The sequence below is a fragment of the Batrachochytrium dendrobatidis genome (assembly GCF_000203795.2).
Source record: "Batrachochytrium dendrobatidis JAM81 unplaced genomic scaffold BATDEscaffold_1, whole genome shotgun sequence".
Lineage (NCBI taxonomy): Eukaryota > Fungi > Chytridiomycota > Chytridiomycetes > Rhizophydiales > Batrachochytrium > Batrachochytrium dendrobatidis.
Window position 1 is genome coordinate 317417 of NW_006281099.1, and position 23748 is coordinate 341164.

Here is a 23748-nt window from a genome sequence, read left to right on the forward strand (position 1 = left end):
AACATGCAATTCTATTATACAAATGTGTTATTGCTATCAAGTTGGAATTGTTTCTAAATTGTATTTTATAAATTGTAGGTCTTAAATGACCCAGCACCTTTTTTGGCACCGCTCCAGTTTGAGATTACATTCGAGGTTGTTTCCGAAGTCAAAGAAGGTTTGAGATTGATGATAGATCTTGCTGTTTGACTCGACTATCTATTCATACTATATTTGTATTTGCTTTTATCAGATCTGGAATTCAAAGTTATTTATGTGGGCAGTGCACAGACACAAGAGTTTGATCAAATTCTAGAATCCGTCATGGTTGGACCTGTGCCTGTCGGTGTAAGCAAGTTTGTACTCGAGGTAAATCCATATCATTTTTACCATGTTGACTCTATATCTGTCGTATTTAATTCACATGCATATCTATACATTTGTTTGTAGGCACCAGCGCCTAACCCTGACAAGATCCCTAGAACTGATGCATTGGGTGTTACTGTGAGTTTTTAATTTTGCAGCTATTTGTATACCTTTTATCATTGCAACAGAGTCTGATCTAAATCTATCATCCAACACATCATTCTTTAAATGAAATAGGTCTTATTTCTCAGCGTTCTTTATATGGGCCGAGAGTTTGTGCGAGTAGGTTACTATGTCAATAACTCTGTTATGGACGAGTCATTGGTAGAGCTATACGATCCAGAAAACCCTCCAACAACAATTGATTTCAATGTCCTCAAACGTAGTATTTTAGCAGAAAAACCAAAGGTAACAATTTTAGCTTTTTGGCAGTGCAATGTTGAATATTATCAGCTCACTATCATTTTATTTTGATGGCATTTAAATATTGTATTAATGCTTGTAGGTTACACGATTCCAGATCAAATGGTAAGCTGCTTGTGTTTTATTTAATTGATGTCGTTTCAGCTCGATATTGATCCAACATTCACCCATTCTTTTGTATCTTGCTATTAACTTGATGCTTTATGATAACAGGGATCCAGAAGTTGATGCAGCCGCTACTAATAATAGTTCTTTAACCTCGGCTGGAAAGTGTGACATGATGGCACAGACACACCCAGGAGCAATGAACATTGAAATGTGAATGATACACATAATGATAAACACTTGAATAAACCATTGAAAATAATGTACTAGAAACTGAACATTCATTTTACAGTTCTGGCCAGATCCCGATTACTGCTGGTTTATATAGCTGATCATGACCTGATGACATGTTGCCATCTCAAGCAAATTGACTTTCAAATGTTGGCAACGAATGGTTCGACCGCGCAGTCCAGCAACTAGTATTCCCATTCAACATGTCCAAATGGCGTACTTCAACCATTACTTTTGCTAGTCTATTTGCTGCTGGCTCACTGTGGGTTTGCAGCAAATATGCTTTTTCTGCCTACCGATCGCTCACTCCAGAGGAGCTTGGTCTGGATGAGTTTGGTAAGTTGAATATGGATCAGATGCTGATGTTGGGATTCTATAACATATCGCAATCTCCCTGACTGGCTAACGTATGCGACTTGCCAACACTTGTCATTAGAATCACTGCATCAAGTAGGCAAGCTCAAGCTGAATCGATATTTGAGAATTCATCCAACCAACACTGATATCTGCTATATTGTTGTTCATGGGTTTGGAGGCCAGGTGATACTGCCAAATAATGAGTGATATTACTGATTGACTGAATGCATATTAACGGAGATTCTGTAAACTGCAAATAACCAGATGTTGAGCTTGGCACCAGTAATCAACTTGCTGGCAGATTTTGGCAGTGTTTTTGCAGTAGATCATGTTGGTCATGGCAAAAGTCAAACCTCCACCGATCCTCTAGACTACTCAACAGAGGCAATAGTCGAAAGTATCGCATCCACATTCAAATCCAGCTGTCCCCAGTTTAAAACGGTCGTCGTGATTGGCCATTCATTGGGATGTGCTCACAGTGTCAGGCTATCCAACATTCTTCAAGAGAGTGGAGTGAATGTCAAGGGCATTGTACTAGTCAGTCCCAAGTCCACTGAAGAAGATCTACCCATGCTCAAGAAAATGGTGCAAAGAGTATCGCCTATAGCGATCGACTTTATACGCTTTGTAGAATCGTTTGCCGGTGCATATTCAACTTCTGTCAATCGGATAGTGCATAAAAACGACTTGACTTTGCGTCATCGAAGTTGTCGATGGAATCGTGCTACACCATCATCGGTTATTAGACTGACAGCTCTTGGAGTGAGTAGAACGATCGATTTGTAATTTTACAACCGTACTCGCATAAAATGGAGCCTGTATTCATCTTGCAGTGATGTACATTACAATCCAAATATTGGGTTCTGATGTTGTCAATCAAGCTTCTTTTTGTTGTATTCTAAAATATCAGACATGTTTTCGTTCAAGAGGGCAAAGATTGCAATACCAAGAATGCAACTGTTTCCATGCTGATAATCACCAAAAGGAACCCCACTAAACTGAGCAATCGTTTTATAAAACTAGCTGTTTATTGCATACTCTGTAATCCTTATTTGGCATTCCATTTTACACAAATGCTACTATATGTCTTTATAAATTTCAACGCAGCCTAATATATTTTTATTTGTAAAATAGATTCACCTTCCCGAGCCTAAAGACTACGAGAGTATTCGTGCACCGTTATTGATGGTATGGATTACACACTGAAAATGCCGTTTGTATATACTATTGATAGATGTGGCAAAATGCTTACGAATCAATGACTTTAGCTCTATGGCATTCACGATACTCTTACAAAATATGATCCAAATGTGACCAACATTGAGAAGTGGGCCAAGAATTCCCAAATCTCAATTCATGAGCTTGATTCATCCCACCTTCCAATGTGGGAAGATAATGACAATTTCAACCGCCATCTTTTAGCCTTTCTCAAGGACATCAAGGCTGTTGTATAGTCTAAATATTACATTCTATTATTTTGGATGCTGTAAAGCATTGCACCGTTTACTTTAATGTTACACGTGTATTCACCAACAGTTTAACAATAAATATTTAAAACTTTGAGTAACTTTATTTTCATGTCAAGCCTCTGGTTCCATGCGTGCTAAATAACTGACGACAATTCAATGTTCTAAACTGTGGTAGTGCCAAGGGGTCGACTTATTTGTTGCTGTGATGCGCTTGAAAAGTTGGATGATTTTAAATGCTCCTTTTCCTTTTCGGCATGTATTTCTGATGATACTTGAGTAAAAAGCAAATCCCAATCCCATGGTTGATCAAGTTCGTCCAACTGTGACGGTGGGCAAAGTGCAGCACGAATCAAAATCGACATATCGATTCCAGGCACAGATAGATGCTGCAGCTAGTCATTGATAGAGCGACCACACATTAATTCAAAACAATCTAGTTGTTGATTAAAAATGCAGCCCGGATTCAATTTAACAAGTGTACCTGATTGACCACTGCATCGCTTTGAGAAATATCACTTTCAATTTCACTAATGGTTTTCATGGCTTTAGTTTTGATGGTAGGTGCAACTGCAACAGTCGCGCTCATGTCTTCGTCCTCGACATCCATAAGATCAGGAATAATCACCATGACCTGATCACCATCATCCATTTTACGAGATGATGCTGCATAGGCAGTCATTGGTCCGGCAACAGTTGTTTTTCTATAAGAATAAAAAAGGTTAATGACTTGCCAAAGACTGCCAAACATGAACACCTCACCTGACTTTTTCCTTTTCGTCGTCTATATCATTATTTGCAACAGGGACTCCAGAACGACTACCACGCCGATCTCTTCTACTAGCAGTCTCTCTCCCATCAGTCATATTTATCTCGTTTGAAGCAGTGCCAGACTTTTCAAATTGAGTACCTGAAAAATTAGGTAATGTAGGGCTTTGTACATCTGTGCTACTCATCTTTTTTGTGCTTCCAGCGTCTAGTTTAAGCATATTGCTCAAACTGAATTTGGGGATCATGTCGATTGATGCTCGAAAACGAGACTTTCGTGTAGGCGATGCCGATGCAAGATCGTCTTGATCCAGCTTGATAAAATGGCAATATCATACATGGTTTTAGTCGTCAAAATATAGAATGTGTTAAAACAGCGCTATTCTGATGGGACTGGTTTAAAAGATGATGCATATTTGAAGACTTCAAAATACTGCAATATGCTCAACATCGAGATATACCAGACAAGGTAAATTCAGCAACAAAAGCAGACAAGTGCGGTCTGCAATTGATTCACCACGTCCTTGAATGCATATATACCATTTCATTTATTTAATATACAGTATAATGCAACTTACTTGCTCTTGAAGTGAATCGGTTCGACCTAAAAGCTCAGACACATTTTCGTTGCTCGACATATTTGCTTTAGCTAAATTGTTGCTGCTTTGGCGTTGATAGTCTGAAGTCTTTAACGGCTCAGTTTTAATGGGTAAACTGTAGCCAGAATATCTATTCATTGAGTGGTTGGCTCCAAAGTCACCTTCATCGGCTGCTTGAACATTCCTGCTATTTCCACTTGAAGCTGCATGAGCGCGTCTACCAGCTATTGGATGGGTAAAGCTACCATTATTGCTGCTCTTGGGAGCAGTTGGAACAGTGTTGGGTTCAATGGCATTGATAGCCTCAGCCAAGGACTCATCCATTGAAGAAGATTTTAAAAAACTAGGCACCGAGTGATTGTCTGTTTCTTCATTTTTAAACAGCGACATGATAATGCTGGGTAGCAAACCTGAAATATGCTCAGCTTGAACTGGTAGGAAAAAACTTGAAAATGTCAATGGTGGTTCTTTTCAAGAAAATACAATATACATTTAAACATAGCATTGGGTCGTTTAAGATAAATTTGTTGTTTATTGTGCCGATTGCGCAGGTCCCAAAAAGTCTTCCTTGATGGTACCAATTGCAAACTGTAAAAATATCAATTCAAATCCAAATAAAATGAATAGCCAAATCAACAAATAGCAGGGTGTATTTTATAATCAAGCCATTTTCCAATATCAAGATCGATTCATATTAAAATTACAAAGCAATTAATGAGTAAACTTACAATTTCGGTCGCATCCACTCTTGTGCCAACAATACGAAGTCGGACAACTGCTCCTTTTTCCACCCGTAATGCAGCCTCTCCAAACTCCTGTAAATTACACAGTACTCATGTAGATTAGCCATATGCTTGAAATTATGGTATGTTGAGTTCAAAATAGGTATAGTTGCCTGACCTGACCTTCGCCTACATATGCTGGAGGGTTTGCATTTGCATCGAATTTGAGATATCCTGGAATCAGCTAGTTTGATAGAGTCAGTATAAAATGGAAACATTGAAATTAGTTGCTTTCTCGAAGCGTTTCTGATGGACTCTGCTGACCCATTCGAGCCTGTGCTTTATTTAAGCAATAAGATCGTTGAAGATAATACGCAATCAGATTGGTTACAAATGATAACCTACATGGCTAGATACAAAAACTTGTAATGGTCCAACATCTGCCCAAAACCCAATCTAATTATCCAATACGAATTTATTAATAACTGCATGCAAAGAAGTCGAGTCAATCAATATGGGACACTTTAGATCAAGAGCAAATCTACACCTTATTCACGGTAGTAACGAGCCCATCGACGACTTGGTTCTTGAACGGTTTAAATACAATAGCTTTGTACAAGATTTCGAATTGGGCAAATCCAGTATTGCTTTGCAAGACTCCTTTGCCAACGTCGACAATATCCACTACAGAAATAATGTAACCAAACTGTCCTGAGCAAATGCCTTCGACTTCTTCGTAGAGTCGGCGAGTGAGAAAAGCTCGGATTTGTGGTCCAAAGAACTGTGGATGTAGATTGATGGTATGCGAAAGTTGTTTCTGTGTATTCATTTGTCAAGATACAAGGTTCGTTTTTGAGATCCAAGTCATTATGAATATCGAAGTGGTGAGTGATGCATATTTCAACTCCTATTGTTATTGCAAGTCAAACAACTGCACTATATGCCATATATGGTCATCCTGTTTCAATTGGCATATGCCTGGAACCCATACAACAATACCCACCAAAAAGAACATTGTCAGTTATATATATGACACCACTTGTAGTTCTTGTGTAGAATTGAAGTGTGCAAAGTATAGTCGAGTCTAGAATGCATCATTTTTTTCACTTGACGCATTGCATGATCAAGAATGCAAGTTGATTCTTGGTCACTATAGATTTCATTGCAGTCATCCACGACTTGATCTTTTGTTACCGCATGTTCCACACTAAGTGCATGCATCAATGCGCTTGATTAGACTCGTGAGTTGTATCTAAACTGCATGTTTTAAATTAAATCCAGACACTGTAATGATACTTGAATCTATAAAAATTGTATTATATAAAGTGATGGAAAGGTGTATTTGTAGATATCTAGATGCCTTGCTACCCCAAATGGTTAAACTGCAGGACAATCAAGCTGTTTACCACCATATTCACGTAAATACAACACCAAGAGTCCAAGTAATAAACAGCCAATCTCATAGAATGATGGTCGTTGTGTTTGAAACCTGATCAAGGGAGCGACAAACACTATATTCAAAACCTTTTAAATAATGATATTGGTAGAATGTTTTGAAACGCAATCCTATTCATAGAGTTACAGGTTCACTGATTAAATCCTGCATAAAATGTAATGGTTTTGTATGGCATGCAATTCCAAACACAAAAAGTTGAAAATATCAGTTGAAGAAGCAATCAATTTCTAGTAGAAAGATGGAGAGAGTGTTTAACCTGGTATATTCTCGAGTAAATAGTCATTGCGAGATAAATACAAGTGTTCCATTTTACGTGAATACGGCTATAAATTACACTTTATTTTCTTGAATCTAATCCAAGACATGTCGTTCCTGTTTGGAGAGTCTCAAGAAAAGTCTTTGGCCCAGCTATCGACACATACTCGTAATGGTTTTAACCAAGAAACTCCCTTGACCGATGCTCCTGATACGGCGGTCGGAGCAGAGACTAGCACAATGCATTTTGCCATATCTACCAAACTTGGTTGGATAGCGTGGAAAGAATCAGAAGCATCCCTTTATAGGCAAGTTGGTATTGTGTATATTTACAGCCTATATTTCTGAAAGCTCCTGTTTAAACCCATGTTGTTTGAAATAATCACATGTACGATGGCCAATTGGTATTATAGTATCATGGAAAGAGCGTTTGGAGCTACGCGATGTGAGCTAAAACTATCGGATTTTTTAGACCAAATGGCAATGGAGGTTGAGATCCCCAATGAGCAGATTGTGAGCCTATATTTAGTATATTATCAAAAATCATATACTTACAACAACTATCCAAGAACAAGCTACTTTATTGGATCTAACCTGTTGAGAATTTTAGGACAAGTTTACAAAGTATTTTAACCAAGATACGCTGGCGGCAGAGATTGACAAGTTGCATGGGCTTGAGCCAGTTTTACACAGATATCGCGATGTGAGCCATATTGTACCATGGTTTAATTGCGAATTACATGGCATTCTAATATATAATAACTAGGTAAAGCTTAGCGGGCTAAAAAGAACTTTAGGATCTACTTTAGCAGTGGTGAATGGTACTTTTGCGTTTGTATTGAGATTTATTTACGTGATGCTCTTGGACTAATCTTTCCATTATAAAATAGTAAAAAGTTCCATTGACTCGCTTTTGAATCGAGTCAGATTTCTAGAGTCGTGCGGACAAGGACGAGAGAGAGAGGTGAATGCTATTCTAGAGATTGCCACCAATCAGATGAAGGATATCATGTCAAAATATACGGCCTGTGTCGATCATATTGATGCCAAGATTATGGAAAAATGTGAGGACAAACTCACTGTGGTTGAAGATAAAATTCTTCGGGTTGTTAGGGACGATCTATCTTTTATCAAGGAATTGCCTGTAAAATTATCACATCTGACATCTGCTCCCATTACCGCTCCAAGTACACCTATTAGTACGAATCTGACGGATCAGTCTCAGGTCAACAAATTGGGACAGGAGGATTTGTCTGAGCAAGTAGACAATAGTCGAAAATTAACTGCGGCAGTTAGTGCAGTCAAATCTACTCCAGGATCTGTCAAGATTGGAATAGTCAAATGTAAATATGATTTAATCTAGACATATTCTACTGGTACTATCCAAACAACTGACTCGACACTTTGTACTTGTTTGAACTCATCACTGATGATTATAAATACGTCATATAGCGCCTATTGGGAAACTATCTACACCTCAACAGGCTCTAGCAGCATCCTTGGCTCGGTTAGAATGCCTTTTAGCAAATAGAAATACCAAGTTTCCTCAAACAAGTGCCGAGATGGCGGCGCAAATAATCAGGGAAACAAAAAGCACTCTAGACAAGGCATTGGACAAATCTCTTTCTACAGATGCCGAGACGGGATCGCACACTGAGCCTATACTCACGATGGCTGATACCAGATCTGAAGAAAGTACAGTACATTTAGGAGCATCCATTGTTCTTGATCCTGCTCCTGAATCATATGCTGTCAAGACAGCCTTGCAGAAACAACAAAATACACAAGATCAGCGCCTTCCAGTTCTTCCCAGAAAGGTATCCGAGTCTCAGACTGATACTTTCAATGCAACTGTATCTGATGTCAGTGCAGTGGTCAAGACACAAGAGTCGGTCATGGAACTGGAACCATTGGAGAAAACTTTACAGAAAAGTGTTCAAGAGGACGAGGGTAAACTGGTTGAAACAGAGCAAGGCATCAAGGCCTTGAATGCCAACCACACCTCGACTGAAGAGAATCCCTGGTAGTTTATTGATACTGCATTGAAATAGATAAAGGATGCAGATTATACCACAAATACCTTTCCAATTGTTACTGATGTGGGCCAATTTTAATCCCACAATTGATACGCGATAACTATGTCCCAATTTTGCTGCCAGAGCTGGAATGCACTATAAATACAGTCAAGCACCCGCGAATCTTTGAATTGGTATTCTTGCACGGGAGCATTATCCATAACTGTGAAGTTACGACTGAGTTTGGATTATTGCTGATTGAAAACTAATTCCAATCGGCTCTTGACGCCCTACTGGGGCGGCAAGGAATTTTTGGACCCATTACTTAATAAATATAAGAAGAAACTAGACAGTTTATAGCTGCACTCATGTGGAATGAACTGTCTGCATTTGTCTTGCAATGAACTGCCTCTTGCAATAGACAGCGGTTGATTTTTGGATATTGACTGCTTCAATACACACAGCAATCCACCATGTGTGATGCACAGAGTTAGACTAGCTTTGAATCTCCCTTTTTCATTTTTGGCTTGATCGTGCGTTGTGTGATCACCAGATTCTCACCGCAATTGTATTGGAGTCCGACTGTTTCAATGCCCACAGCAAAACTGTACAAACCCATTGTATCCTAGTCACGCTTGTGTTTTCAAGAGAATATCGGGAATACAATTGTTTTCATGTCAATACTTGGTTTGAAAGGAAGGAGAGTTGAACAGGTGTGAGATGGGCCAATGTACATATTTCAGTTTTTATCACACATGAGCAAAAGACCCGCAGAGTTTGAGGCTAGAAAACAATCTTGTCCAGTAATATGGTGTGAATTATCGTTCCATGATACTGATTGTTTACACATGACACTTGTTTAGTGCTTCATCCTACGTGGATACGGCCGTAAGTCAAGTCTAGGGAACTGGAAACCAAGCAGTTTGTTGACAAAAAGATCGAACACGATCAAAAATGATTTACAATTGAAATAGTCAATTCAGAGCATTGACAACTAGTTGTTGCATCGAAATGTCCAATAATCCTGTAAGTCATGGCATTGTGTTTTGCCACCATCTAGTATCATGATCAATCTATTAACCTTATTACTAATATCAGCCTCAACCACAGTATCAGCCTATATATGGGCAGCAAGGTGGCCAGCCTTCATATCCTCAACCACCGCAGCCTCCATATGCTCAACAGTATGGCCAACAACCTTCATATCCTCAACCGCAACAGCCTCCATATGCCCAACAGTATGGTCAACAGTATGGACAGCAACCCTCATATCCTCAACCACCGCAGCCTCCCCAGTACCAACAGCCCACCTATAACCAGCAGGCCTCTTACCAACAGCCCAACATGCCGCCTCCTTCTCAACCTTACCAGCAGTCTCAGCAATATGGAGCAACTCAGCAAAACTATTCTTCTTCTGGTATAGCTTCCACCGACGGCCTGGTTCCCAAAAAGGATGGTCGTTTTCGTAAAGATTCCCCATACAAAGTAAGCTTGACTTCATTCTGAACATTGGCGACTGGATGATTTTCTGCTTCCATGCAGAAACTACACTGTATTTCTGCTGTAATTATTGAATCTATTTGCCCTTGAAGGGCTGTGTTGGATGCTCCCTACCAACGCCTCAATTTTATCAAAGGCCGTATTCACGTAAATGGAATCTGTATTATCTTGCAGCCTCTTTTACTTTGGAGTAGCCAATCGTTAAGCATTTGCCATGCTTTCCTACTACATATTGATTGCTTTTTCAATAGACAATCTCCATCCTTTGAAGCAACATCCATTGTACAAAATCAAACTATAGGTTTGAACCTCCCTTTCTTCACTTTGGCATCATACATTGTACGGCTGATAATGATGCCAATCAACCTTTGTACAAACTCTTGTATCCTAAAATCTCGGATACGTCCGCGTTCTAGTTTAGGAAAAAGATTGCACATTTCAAAAGTGCAGCTGTCGTCTCCATGCCAATCACCTAATTTCTGAATATTCATTTGGTTGTTTATAAAAAAGCATGGATGAAAAAGACTCAACTCAAAAAGTTCAAAGCATACAATACACTTTGACTTTCTTGTTTAGTGCTTCATTCTACGTGAACATGGCCGTAGTCCAGTCAGTATTGAAATAATTTGTTTCCATGGGTCTAACTCATTTTTCTCTTTCTAGGACGTATGGGCAACTATTGCCTTTTTAATATGTCTTGCCGGGTTTATTGCTGTATCTGCATTTGGTGTTACTAAATTGGACTTGAAAAACACTAGTAGTGGTGTATCCACTTCGAATGTACGCAATCGTGCTAGTAAGTATACATTGTTTAGAAAATTGCTGCACTATATTTGAACGACTTGCATTTAACATGTGTCGAAATTTAGCTACTGGAAACACCAGTTCTAATAGAACTGCTACGCCGATTGAAATATATATTCCGGCTGCAGATATTGGCGGTATCCTTGTTTCTAATGTTGCTGTCGGCCTTGTGCTCTCACTTGCGTATTTCTTGCTTATGCAACGGTAAATAGGACATGCTTTTATTGTGGTGACTCTTGTAACATGATGTATTCCCATATTTATTCGAGTTGATGGTTGAATATAGATTTGCTGGAAAGATGATTTATGCCTCGGGAATTCTTAGCATCATGTTCACCTTGGCTTTAGCTGTAGTGTTTGCCTATTTTAGGATGTATATTCCTGCTGTTCTATATGTTGTCTTTGCGGCTCTTTTTGCCTGGATGTTTTATTCATGGAGACACCGTATTCCATTTGCCAAACTTATGCTCAAGACTGTCACCAAGATCACCGCAAAGTATCCTGCAACTTTGATTGTCGGTATCTTTGGTGTGATTTTCTCTGCTGCATTTTCTGTTCTGTGGGTTGTTGGTCTTGTTGGAATCACCAATTTCCTCAATGCCGAAAAAACTTCGCCTGGTCTCTCTTATTTCATGATGGTTTTCTCGCTGTTTGTGTTTTACTGGACCAACCAAGTCATTCAAAACACCGTGCATATTACCATTTCTGGTCTTTTTGCCACCTACTATTTCATGGGTGTTGCTGATAGTCAGGGAAATGTTACTGTCAATATCAAGAATCCTACTGCAGCTGCAGCTAAACGTGCTCTCACAACTAGTTTTGGCCCCAATTGCTATGGTTCTCTGTTGGTTGCTATTATCCAAACCCTTCGTGCCATTGTTCGTATGGCCAGTGAAAACAATGACAACCCTGCTATTGCGATTATTTTGTGCTGTATCCAGTGTCTTCTTTCTTGCATTCAGGGAATGGCCGAGTATTTCAACAAGGTATGTTGTAAACAGTCGACAGTTTAAATTTAATCTACATGTGACTATATACTTATAAACATTTTTTGCTATATAGTATGCATTTACTCAAGTTGCAATCTACGGCAAAGATTACTGCACTGCAGCCAAGGACACGTGGGAATTGATCAAATCGCGTGGTATTGATGCTATTATTAATGACGATCTTATTGGAAACGTTCTTAACGTTGGTGCATTCTTTGTTGGTCTAGTGACTGGTGTTGTTGGTTTTACTTGTGAGTTTTGTTGCTTTGTTACTATGCTGCTACAAGTCAGTCTTTAACCTTTTATTTTGTCATGTTTTAGATATTCAACTTTCACCCACAATTCCTCACTACACAGCCAACTACATTGTCATTGTTTTCGTGTCGTTCTTTATCGGAATTGTTGAATTCTCTGTTCTCTCTAGCGTCATTGATTCTGGAGTAGCAACCACGTTTGTGTGCCTGTAAGTATTTCTGCGAATTTTCTGTTTTTGATTAGCTATTTACAATTCTTTTTTACATTTTGATTAAACCCATTCAATTAGTGCCGAGGATCCCTCTGCGCTTGCACGCACCAAGCCAGATTTGTACCACAAGATTGCAGAGGTCTATCCCCAAGCATTGATTCAGTTTTAAAAGTCACTGCGACTTATTATTCATTTACTCATAGTTTATTGACCCCCTCCAATCTGCTTTTTCTTGCACTTTTTTTTGATAATGGTTGGAATGAAATAAAGCTTATCTAGTCACCAAGTGCATGTTTTTCTATTCTTTATGTTTGTCAGCCAAGTCGAGGTTAATGTGCTGTCATTCAGTTGCTAAAAAACAAGATTATCACGAGCGTTACTCGAATGTCTGAATAATTCTGCAGGTTTTTGCCTGTTACTAAAAACCTATAAAATGGATCCATTGATGGATCTGGAATATTTTGAGGTAACTACAGTAGAATCTACCTTTACCCATAGCAAGCACTGCTATACTGGATAGTGTGATGTATAGACTAGATATTCAAAACACTGCTAGAGCGATCTATCAAAAACATGAACTGATTACTGGATGGATTTAAATGCTAGTTTTTGCAGTTCATTCATATTCATTCGGATGCATTGGTGCAGCATTTACATTCTAAACTCGATAAGGAGGTACTCATTAATAAGGCAGCTGCTGGTTCAACTCTCCACAAGAATCTCATGTGAGTTTCTATCAGCATTGATGCTTGTTGGCTTAGTCATTCATTCCCAACGGACTTGTGAATAAATTAGGATGATCTGGACAGTAGTCATAGCAGACGCATTATCTATTTCGAATAACAAGGAATTCAAGAACGTATCGGTTCTAGGCGAAGATGTAGCTGGACTGAAATGCAAGTATATTGTCTGGCTATTCGTCTGGGCCATTCAATCGCTAAATCAAGATATACAGGTTTGGCTTGTAATGGTTTATTTGGATAGAGACCATGTTGGCTTTTAGAGTTTCAATTGAACTTTACTTGATTGGGTAGATTCTCGTTCCGTTAATGTTGGCACCAGAACATTTATCGCTCGTTTCTTCAGTTTCTAATGCAATCGATGGCAATTTCGAACAGGTATACGCATTTTGTTGGTTTGTAATCTAAAATCAAGGCTTACATTTAAAATACACTCTACCTTAGCTTATTCATGCCATCATTTTATGTGAGATACAAAACAATTGGCTGCGTCCGTATGTAATGTACGTTGATACTGGTATTGCAGATCTGTTGCAAATTTGAGATTAAAACTCTTACAATTCGCTCAATATTTAGTATATACATAGCAAACCTAGCTGTAAAAAAAGGTGATGCACAACGAATTTGTACGGTGCTTGAAAGGAAACAGATGTATCTTGATACAGTATTGAGATTGATACACGATCATGGCTTGGATTTGGTAGGACTATTCACTATTGCTTATCGTGTATGCATTGGATATAAAATGTTTTAATTGTGGATCATTTGGTATTGCTTGAAATCGACACTTAGATCACACATTTAAATCTGGTTTCGCAATATCCTGCATGGATCAAAAACGATGCTCGATACTCCGTGTCACTTTTAAACAAACTACGCACTTTGTTTTTAAATGGATTGGTAACGTATTATAGCCAATGCTACTTACGACTCTTTAAAAATACTTTTTCTGACAACTCTATATGTTTACCAGCTGCCCAAACTCCAAGAATCGGCAATAACGAATTCTGCTCTTATTCTTAGAGCATATTGCACAATTGAGGCTGCATGGGGAATTCAGCTTGATATTTCAGAGATCGAGTGTTGTTTATCAATTGGACAGAAATCTAGTGGATTTAGGTATATTCTCATCATCTCTTTTATGCTTTTATACCAAAACACTGATACGTATGCAATGGTTTATCAGTGTTAATCAGTTCTTTACCACTTTCCTTATTCTTGTGGCGGACCAAGCTTTCATCCTATGCAAGGTAACGATATGGCTTTGTATCAATTTCCACAATTGCAGTGGTTTTTAATCGGAATTTCAATTATTTGTTTAAACTGTATTTTAAACGCAGGATAAATTCAAAAATGCTCTTCATACAATTCTGAAAAGCGACCATTCAGAGTTTTCCCATATCATTGGAGTGTATTTCTATACAGATCAGCCTGCTGAAATCAAGAAACTTTTGGCTGGCACACTTGGAATGCCATGTCCCATCCGTAAGCAACTGTTTTTGCAAAAATTAATGTATAGTAATTGTATCTAACTATTCTTTTATTTACAGGAAATGAAAGTTATTCTTTACTTTGCAAGTTTTTTTTGGAGGAAGTGTTTACCAAGCAAAAACTCGCTGAAACTGCTTTGGCGCTTGTGAACAAGAAAACAAATGTATTATATCTGTTTCTGATCACCTTTTGAAGTTGGTTTATTTTTTCATTTTAACTGCTTTTAAATATTAATTAGGTAGTTATTGGTATCGAAGATCTATCCATTAGTCTCACATACAATATGCTGAAAGCCAAGATTTTTCACAGTACTGGAACAAATCTTCAGCGGGCCATTTATTTGCTTATTCATCAGGCTCAAGATGGCACGCAAGGATCACTGCTTCCTAGTCTACTAAAACTGTATTGCGAGAGGTATATCGCGTGTTTTAAAAACGATTTTGAGCATGGCAGTGTGCTGCTATATCATGCCTTCAACTGCTGATATCCGCTTGTATTTTACCTAGCTCATTTGATTCAACAGGTCCATTTAGCAAGCTTCCAATCGAAACAAGCCATATTTTACATACTCTTAATAGCACAAGTTCACATGTAGCAGAGCAATCGCTTCTTTGCTTTTGTATCTTTTATCATCGTCATCAATGGTACTCCAAAGAAATGGATAGTTTCAGTAAGTTTCAATGTATGATTCAATAACCAGTTATAGTTTCACCATACTGATTTTAGCCCGTACATCAATACAATATAGACACATACACCGATGAGTTTGTCGATAATCTTCATCTCAGACCTATTTTGGATTTTGCCGAAGAGCACGTCAATGCATCACCTCTTTATGCTCAACTTGTTGCGCTGATTTTTGCCCAATGCCCAGAATACTACGACCCAACGATTTATTTAGACACCCAAATATATGCTACGCCGTTTGATCTGATAGATTCATCAATTCATGCTCAGATACAATCTCCTTTAGGAAACGTCACATACGAAACTTTTGATAAGCTCATCTTGGTTCCAGACGGATTTCTGTTGAGATCAATTATTACTGATGTATCCAAGCAAGAAGAAAACGTGATCAAAAGTATGCCAATTTCTTTATATGCTTGTAGCAATGAATGTGCGCTAATCCAGCTGTAATGTTTAGTTCTTAAGATGCTATATCGTAAACATGCGCGTCAAGTGTTTCCGCTTTTCGATACCTTGCTTTTGCTTTTGGTTCATGTGTTGCAAAAAGGGTATGGCATATGCTTTTGCCATTCTATACAATATATATTCCAATTTTTATTGTATTGCTACTAATTCAACTGTTCTATTAGGGGATCCAAAACATTGTACTATTGGATCAAGCAAACCTGGCTACGAATGCTAAGATATCATCCACAGCTGACCTTTACCAAAACTATGTCAAAGTTGAACGATATGCCAAATTTGCTGAAAAGATCCGCAACCGTGTATGTATTTATTGTCCATCAATTGGTTTTATGTGGCTTGCTTTTATTTGTCAACTAACTTGATATTGAAACCATTGCAATCTAGCCAAGCACAAGATAACTCTAGCCATATCCAAGAAGTTTTAAAATTTGGAATAGTGTTTGTGCAGACAGTTGGTTTACTTCCAATTTTTTTGCATGTATGCTATGATTGATACTTGGGATTTACGCAAAGTGTAGTTGCTTTCAAACGACTTATAAATAGTTGGCTGATTATTTTTGCAACTCTATACATCTGAATCTGATTTTTAGCTTGTTAATATATCGGCTTTATTATTTTCAACCAAGATCAAGCGAGCCAAGGTCAGTAGTATCAAGCACAGTTGTTATAAAAAATTTCAAAGTCTATTTGTCGAGCCAATTTCACTGATGCTATTAACAGGTGTTGAATGAGGCTCAAAAAAATTCTGTACTGCTGGCCAAAGATGCAATCATTTTTCAATCGCTGATGAAACTTTGTGACTCTGGTCCAGAAATGAAAGGTAATGCTTGATATTAGCGCCATCATGTTTAGTTGTCTACCATTCAGTACTAACAAGATATAATGCTTTTTAGAATCGGTGCAAGAATTATGTCTGTTTATCCATCAGATATTTGTTAACCAAGTTGGATCGCTTAGGTTGGTGCATTTTCAAGGGTACGATTCAAAACTAATTCCATTAGCAGTTGAGCACATTCCATCGTTACGTAAGTTTTATAAAAATGGGGGTTTAATTGTACACATATCAGATATTTACTGCTGTATGCTATAGATGTTGTCACAGATCTGATACCTGATCTGCTGATAGAGCCAATTACACATGATCGATTTGTATTTACTATCATTCTTGCCTCACATCTGTTTGCAAAGTATCCACTTGAGAAGAGGTACATCAAAACATTTGTGTACACTGTTTAGCTTGAACGATCGACCTGAAGTTTTTAATTGTTTAATTACCCAATTTTAGTTTGATAATTGCCAAGGATCTAGTTTTGCCTGCTATCATTAAATGGTCGCTGCCATTGTACAGACTAGCAGAAACAAGCGCTGTTAGCAGTACTAAAGGGGGTTTGAGCACCGGCCAATCTACTTCTGACTATGCTAGCACGTTTTTCGGACTTACAGAAATCATGCCCAGTCTTGTCACTCTGGGATTTGCGTTTCCCGTGCTTTTAGATCCTATCGCGAAACTACTTTCTGGTATTTTTTGTAATTTAAACTAGCTTGAGCTACAGTGTAGTATATTAACACGTTTCTGCTGTCATTGGTTTTGCTTTGATCCTATAGATTTAGAAATGCTGCTACGCAAAACTGCCAAAAACACTGCATCACAGAATTTGGAACTTGCAGTCATGAAGACATTGGCAGGCATTGCGTCTGATGTTATTCATTCCAAGAGCGGGCTTAACAAATCGCTCATGTAGTCGTTAGAACAATTCCAACCACGAATATCTAGCTAATAAAAAACAGTAGACTAGGAGTTAAAGTATTGAATCCGTCTACAATCTCGAATCAATGCAGCAAAAGTTCAAGTCTTGATTTCATTTATTAAACCATCAAGATGCATGTTATCAAACAAAGTATACATTGCAATGCGCCAAATGCAAGTGCTGTTTATGAATGTAGCAAAACGAATCTGCTTGACCAATTGGAATCCACCTGATTTTAGACACATCATAAAGTTGACTGTTTGCAAGAGTTTAAATTGACCATATCTTTCAAAGTTGCTTTTTTGGTATGCTTCAAAACATTTAGAGCTTTTATAGATGCGTGTTGCTTGGCTAGCTTCAAAGTCGTAGCTTGGGAAGTAGCAAGAACTGTTCCATAAAATACTACCGACGCCTTGTGAAATCCATCGGCATTGCTTTCGTCACTAAACTCCAACAGTTTAATCATTATTTAGTAAACCCCCCAAATCCAACAGTAAACCCCGAGATGACCGCGAATATTAACAATAAGCTTAAAACAAGCAGATGTACAGTCATATTAAACTATTACGTACCTTAACTCTAGTTTTTCCGATGAAAATCCCTGAGATTGCACAAAAGCAAACAGTTGCCGAATAGGTGGCTCAGTAATAGTCTCAAGATTAATATTGCTTTGAATGAAGCTGTGTACATACGGGAAAATCACCAACCGGGTTCTTTCCAGATTGTATCCAGTATCAATAAATATTGCTGCAACAATCACCTCAAACACATCACAGAGTACTTTTGGTCCATCAATTGCTTTATCTGCCTGTTTAAATGCATGTTGAGAATGACTATTTTGAATATAATTAGCATAAAGCACAATAGCTTCCTTGGAGTGCTGAGATAGTTGACTAGATTGCAAAAGGTGCTCGTGTAGTTTTAATGATACTAGTATTTTGCAAAACGCAGGCTTGCATACCGTCGCTTGAATCATTTTTGAAAGTGAGCATGGGTCTGCATGTTTATAATGTCGATAAAAATATCGTGCAACCAAAATGTCCATGATTGCGTCGCCCAAGAATTCAAGTCGTTCAAATTTGCTCTTGACAAAATAAAATGGAGTCATGAGGGCAATAAGTAGCAGTTCCGGATTATGAAAGTTGTATGACAATTTCTGTTGAACATGGTCAACGGTTTCTTGATCCAATCTACTGAGAATGGGGTTTTGCATAGACGATATTTGATGATCGTGCAACTTATTAGTGTCGCCGTGTCTAAAACAATGCGGCGGTATCTCATTTATCAGTCTAAAAGTGCGCATCAGATGCAAAGCTGCCTCAACCCCACATTCAAGAAAATATGCACCTAAAAGGGCTTCGATAAAGTCCGACTGCTTTTTTCCACAAAATACACGATTGTCTAAACAATCAACAGATGCGGTAGGTGCTACGAATATCCTTGTTTCGAAACAAAAAGATGGTGGGGTCCAGGAATTGGATTGAAATGGCGCTGTATTCAGCATGCCAGTCAAACTGTGTTGTTGAGCAATTTCAAAAAGATTCTTGTTTGAAACAAGGCCTGATAGTATCGTGGAAAGCTGACCGACTTCATACGACTGGTATGAACTGTGTAAATAATGAGCGACTCCGAATTTTAATACCTTGTCCCCCAAAGTCTCGAGTCTTTCATAGTTAGTTATACTATTTGCAGCTGGGGTTGTAAATGCAGACATGAGAGTAGATAGTGGAATTTGCTTTGGGTATAAACCATACTTTTGATCAAACTCGGCCGCAAGACACGCCGTATGAAGTGAATAAAGAATGGAAGGCAAATAATGAGCTACCATAGTAAGTTTCGCCGAAATCGGTGATACGCGAAATGCATCTGGAACCAGTTGAGGAAGATTGTCTAGGTTCTGATTATCATCTACACAATTATGTTTGTTTTTGGTGGCTTGACATGAGCGTCTGTAGTCCTTGATATGAGGAATACGTACACATTTAAGTAAATTGGCATTTGGATGATCGACAGTATAGCCTTGAGATGAAGCAATAGCCTGATAAGTTGTAATGTGTTGGCCCTTGCCTTTTCCAATAGTGAGCTCAGAATAGGCATTGCAATTTTCACTCCAGCATTTAATCTGATACTTGATATTGTTATGAGGAGTATATACTATAATATCTTTGGTTAAATCAACAATAGGTGCTGAAAAACAAGTAGAGTACTTTCCTGGTAAATTATGCAATGGGGATATTTCATTGACCAATTTCCGCAAAGAACTGTGATCATAGCGAGGATCAGAAAAAATACGATATAGACTCTGATGGCTAGGAAAGCAAGCGTTTGGTGGAGTAATTCCAGAATCAATCACATTTTGAACAGTAATCAAGGAATGGGGTTCAAGAACGGTAGTGCACAATGATACCCATTCAGAGAAGCTAACCTCGCGTCTAGAGTTGACCAATTCTACCAAATCCCAATTAATGGCCCAATCACAACCAGATTGCCGGTACATGGGAACCACTTCATAATAAAGATTCGAATTTGAATCATTGTTAGAACAGTCGTTTTTTTTACTTGTAGATGCACTCAAAGACTCGTCAAATACACAGTTACAACGATCATGATTTTGAAGCACTAGATTCCAAAACTGATGCTGAAATCGAAGAATCTGCTCATATTCTTGAGCAGAAAACTTTGTCTCAGTTGCAGTAGTCACTTTGCCAGATTTACTCCATGGATGGATATCGACGGGTGTATACGAAAAAGAAAGATCACACCATAATTCTGTAGCGCACAACGCATTACCAGGAAGTGCGCCAGTTGTGAGCAGCGCCAGTGTAGAGTCGGTCTGGAGCTGATCAGATGAACTGTCGGTTAACAAAGCGGCAGCAGACTGCAATACTAAAGATGCATTAGAGTGAGTGGTATTTATGTCAATGACCGTGACAAATCTTGAATGCGTTTCTGTTTTATTAGTTGTACCCAACTTGGACGAAAAGTTGCTAAATGAGTGTGGAATAGAGCGATGATGGCCAGTCTCATGGTTGGTATGGTTTTGTGGAAGTTGATTTGAATGACTATCTGGCAAAACAATATTGGAATGCACGGTTTTTGTAGCGTCGATTGTAGATTTAGAGAGGCTTTTAACAGGCGTCCGAGGCTGTAAGCGTTCGTCCAATTCCCCCATGTTATACAAAACTCGGCATGCCTCGAGAGCAGAGTCTTCACAAGCAAGTTTTTCAGTAAGCTGCCACATTCCAATAATTGTATCAATTTTGAGAGTGAGCCATTGTGGAATCTTCACTACGCATATATATCCAATATTTGGCTCCTTTGGGCACATCTTTGCTACCATTTCTGAATCTGATAAATCTATATCAAATCTAGTCGATCCACTATACAACAAACCATCAGCATTGATACCAGCACCATGTATAATGGTAGAGTTTTCATGCTTGGGATCAGATTCAGATGTAGCATAGACTTTTTCAAGATACTGTTGCGAGATTTTTAGCAGATACTCGTCCCATGGCATGTAATTTGATATAGACTTGTATCCATTTTTAACGGTTTGGTATATAGATGTTGGCCAATCCAACTGTTCCGAGTTTGATTTAGAAACAAGGTAAAAATCTAAAACTCTCTTTGCATCGGCCCGAGCTAAAATCGTGCCTTTGCGAGTACGAAATACACTTTTGCGTTTACCAAACAATAGTGGTCCAACCAAGTCATCTACGTGTGTTGTTTTCACAAGTGTTAAAAATGGTACCATGTCGTTTTGCAAATCTTCTTGATGACTGCTTTTTTTGAATCGATATAGCTTTTGAACCACCGAGCAAGAAAAGGAAGCAATTGACTCTGCTTTAGCAATTGCTTTTTTCAGTTTTGAGTGTCCTTTTGCTACCATTACAATAAACTGTGAACCAGGTACGCCTCCAGTATATCCCTTCAATCTCTCATAACAGAGCTGCTTGCGTGGCCAATCGAATAAAATAACCAGCCCACACTTTGGTCTAGTGACAATAAAACTATTAGCAGACATATCAACACGTAAATGTATAAATAATCAGCAACATCACTTACAAATGACACCTGTTTTGTCCAAAATTCGAAACAACAAGCACATTCAATTCTCGAGATTTGAATCTCTGAAGAGTGTTTTGAGTAGAATTAGTGCCTTTTTCAAAAGCATGGTCTACCACAGAGTGCGAAACAGAATAGCTGGGTGATTCAGTGTTCATCATGTGAATAGTTGACCCATTAATAAATCCACATCTAATAAACGGATACTTTTGAAAAGCACTACATTGGATGAGATTGCATAGTTTTTCTGCAGTTTGATCATCATGCACATAGACCAAAGATTGAAAGGGTTGTTTACCAAAATTGATAGTGTCAGTGGATTGATTATGATTTTTTGCAAGTGTTTTAAGGAGTGTATGCACTTTGATGCTGATATCAGCAGTGGGAATCTCAGATATAGACGTGTAATCATTCTGACTGGGCAAAGAATTGGTGCTGCTGGATTTTAAACTTGATTGCCAATCAGTGTCGGTAAAAGTATCGTCAAGATGCACTGCCTTTCGTTTTTTTGAAGCAGCTGCGTGTGTAACACCAAGGATCTCTTTGACCAACTTGATCGTGCACCACACACCCAATTCTGAAAAAGTTGCTCGGATCCTTTTTAATTGTTTTTCAGTGACTATCAAGCGCTTTGAATCTATGGATACCGTATCATGTTGTAGTTGAATGAAATGCTGAGCTGCTGCTATTTCGTCATCGAGCTGTTGTGTAGAAACAGTGTACGATTCATCTGAAAATGCATTGCCACCATCTCTCGCCTGTGGGAGCTTGCAAAAATAGCTTTGCAGTTCTTTTCTATCATGAGAATCAGTTGAATGAAAAGTAAAAAGGCTATTGAAATCATTGGTGGTTGAATCATATTCAAGCACTGTGACATCTGTGTTTCTGGGCTGAATATTGTCTTGACGTCTATCTGGGACTACTACGGTCTGACAACTAAACATTACCATTAAATCTTTCAAATTTTTCTCCAGATCTTTCAAATTCATAGATATAGAGTGGATAGGTATGGAAGAAACCACAAAGATCTTGGGTCGTGGAGAACGGACTGGGATATGGCAATAAAATCCGTTCATAATAGCCTGATGCTCCTGTGCATTACGAGAATGGTGGCATTCATCGAATATAATCAAGCATATATGCTTGGAAAGATCGAGATATTTTCGAGTCAATAAATTGACGAATAGCTGTTGTGGCATGACCAGAACTTGGCTGTTTGAAAACTCTTTTTGCCAGTGATTGTAATCAAGATGTGATATAGAACTGCTTTCCTCCCCAGAATAACCCCTGACTACTAGATCGGTATACTGATGGATTTCATTTGCCTTTTCCTTGACAGCTCCTTTGGTTCCAACACATACAATAGTCTGAATTCAATCTAGGTTAGTATCGTAATAAGCATACTACACAAGCCAGCAAGTGCTTTTAAATTTGAACACAATGGTAAGCCCAATTAAAAATGGACCCACTGGAATACTTGAATCACCATTACCTTGCGAGAGTTCAAGGTTTCTGAGTTCTGGATGTGATAGGTCGAAACAGCCAAGTTGTTTTCACTGGTGGAATAGGTTTGTTGAGAAGGCTGAACATGTACAAGTGGTAGTTTCTCGGTAATTGCATCAATCAGCATGATAGAAACCAGAGTTTTGTAGTCATTTGAATCCATAAAGGCAATTACATTGTGGTGGATTGCCTCTTCATATACTCGGATCTGATATGGTTTAATATTTTCTTCAAGCATTAGATTGGAGAGGATGGATTTTGTTGGAAAAGTACTACTATTGATGCTGTCATGAGTGTTGATAGAATCAAAAGTCTTGACTGGCCATTTACAGCTGCATTCACACGTAAAACAGAATACTTGTATTTATCTCGACTTTATTTAGATTTGGGATAAACGATGGTTGAATGCTTGTTGCTCTTTCCTATTAGAAATCGGACCACTGCTGAGCGCTTTAATAGTAATTGCAAAATCAAATTATAGTTTTGAGCCGATTCTTCACTTTTGTTAGTCATACATTGTACGATCACCAGATTTGCTACAATCC

General features: G+C 38.4%; 8 protein-coding genes across 8 annotated transcripts; 5 read left to right on the forward strand and 3 right to left on the reverse strand.

Moving 5' to 3' along the window:
• Positions 1-78: 78 nt before the first annotated feature.
• BATDEDRAFT_8712 (uncharacterized protein) lies at positions 79-877 on the forward strand (the record flags this gene model as incomplete). The annotated part of the gene is made up of 5 exons (XM_006674977.1): positions 79-157; positions 233-348; positions 430-483; positions 583-753; positions 851-877. Coding segments are annotated over 5 exons (447 nt in total), but the record flags the coding sequence as incomplete, so codon positions are not given.
• Positions 878-1307: 430 nt separating this feature from the next.
• Positions 1308-2915, forward strand: BATDEDRAFT_21237 (uncharacterized protein; the record flags this gene model as incomplete). Its single annotated transcript, XM_006675170.1, has 5 exons — positions 1308-1440; positions 1541-1644; positions 1726-2223; positions 2596-2649; positions 2730-2915. The coding sequence occupies 5 exons, from the start codon at positions 1308-1310 to the stop codon at positions 2913-2915; spliced, it is 975 nt and encodes a 324-aa protein (XP_006675233.1).
• Positions 2916-3035: 120 nt separating this feature from the next.
• BATDEDRAFT_36343 (uncharacterized protein) lies at positions 3036-4657 on the reverse strand. Its single transcript, XM_006675770.1, has 4 exons — positions 4274-4657; positions 3690-4009; positions 3412-3631; positions 3036-3322 (listed from the first exon to the last, which is right to left on the reverse strand). The coding sequence occupies exons 1-4, from the start codon at positions 4616-4618 to the stop codon at positions 3092-3094; spliced, it is 1116 nt and encodes a 371-aa protein (XP_006675833.1). The 5' UTR covers positions 4619-4657; the 3' UTR covers positions 3036-3091.
• Positions 4658-4825: 168 nt separating this feature from the next.
• BATDEDRAFT_29094 (DNA-directed RNA polymerase II subunit RPB7) lies at positions 4826-6031 on the reverse strand (the record flags this gene model as incomplete). The annotated part of the gene is made up of 6 exons (XM_006675557.1): positions 4826-4882; positions 5023-5109; positions 5195-5260; positions 5422-5472; positions 5564-5833; positions 6020-6031. The coding sequence occupies 6 exons, from the start codon at positions 6029-6031 to the stop codon at positions 4826-4828; spliced, it is 543 nt and encodes a 180-aa protein (XP_006675620.1).
• Positions 6032-7166: 1135 nt separating this feature from the next.
• On the forward strand, positions 7167-8801 carry BATDEDRAFT_32604 (uncharacterized protein). The gene is made up of 5 exons (XM_006675597.1): positions 7167-7240; positions 7338-7430; positions 7494-7548; positions 7618-8070; positions 8180-8801. Exons 1-5 carry the CDS (start codon positions 7205-7207, stop codon positions 8752-8754), a joined length of 1212 nt encoding a protein of 403 aa, XP_006675660.1. The 5' UTR covers positions 7167-7204; the 3' UTR covers positions 8755-8801.
• Positions 8802-9748: 947 nt separating this feature from the next.
• On the forward strand, positions 9749-12788 carry BATDEDRAFT_36345 (uncharacterized protein). The gene is made up of 8 exons (XM_006675771.1): positions 9749-9768; positions 9841-10227; positions 10906-11038; positions 11112-11250; positions 11333-12032; positions 12109-12286; positions 12357-12498; positions 12580-12788. The coding sequence occupies exons 1-8, from the start codon at positions 9754-9756 to the stop codon at positions 12668-12670; spliced, it is 1785 nt and encodes a 594-aa protein (XP_006675834.1). The 5' UTR covers positions 9749-9753; the 3' UTR covers positions 12671-12788.
• Positions 12789-13297: 509 nt separating this feature from the next.
• BATDEDRAFT_84503 (uncharacterized protein) lies at positions 13298-17626 on the forward strand (the record flags this gene model as incomplete). Its single annotated transcript, XM_006675868.1, has 18 exons — positions 13298-13456; positions 13536-13619; positions 14215-14360; positions 14428-14491; positions 14582-14726; positions 14792-14895; positions 14971-15146; positions 15239-15402; positions 15481-15813; positions 15877-15967; positions 16049-16183; positions 16269-16362; positions 16475-16525; positions 16605-16704; positions 16778-16909; positions 16975-17089; positions 17170-17402; positions 17490-17626. 18 exons carry the CDS (start codon positions 13298-13300, stop codon positions 17624-17626), a joined length of 2463 nt encoding a protein of 820 aa, XP_006675931.1.
• A 250-nt stretch (positions 17627-17876) lies between these two features.
• BATDEDRAFT_85615 (uncharacterized protein) lies at positions 17877-23441 on the reverse strand (the record flags this gene model as incomplete). The annotated part of the gene is made up of 4 exons (XM_006676158.1): positions 17877-18075; positions 18205-21630; positions 21701-23067; positions 23193-23441. 4 exons carry the CDS (start codon positions 23439-23441, stop codon positions 17877-17879), a joined length of 5241 nt encoding a protein of 1746 aa, XP_006676221.1.
• Between the last annotated feature and the right edge of the window lie 307 nt (positions 23442-23748).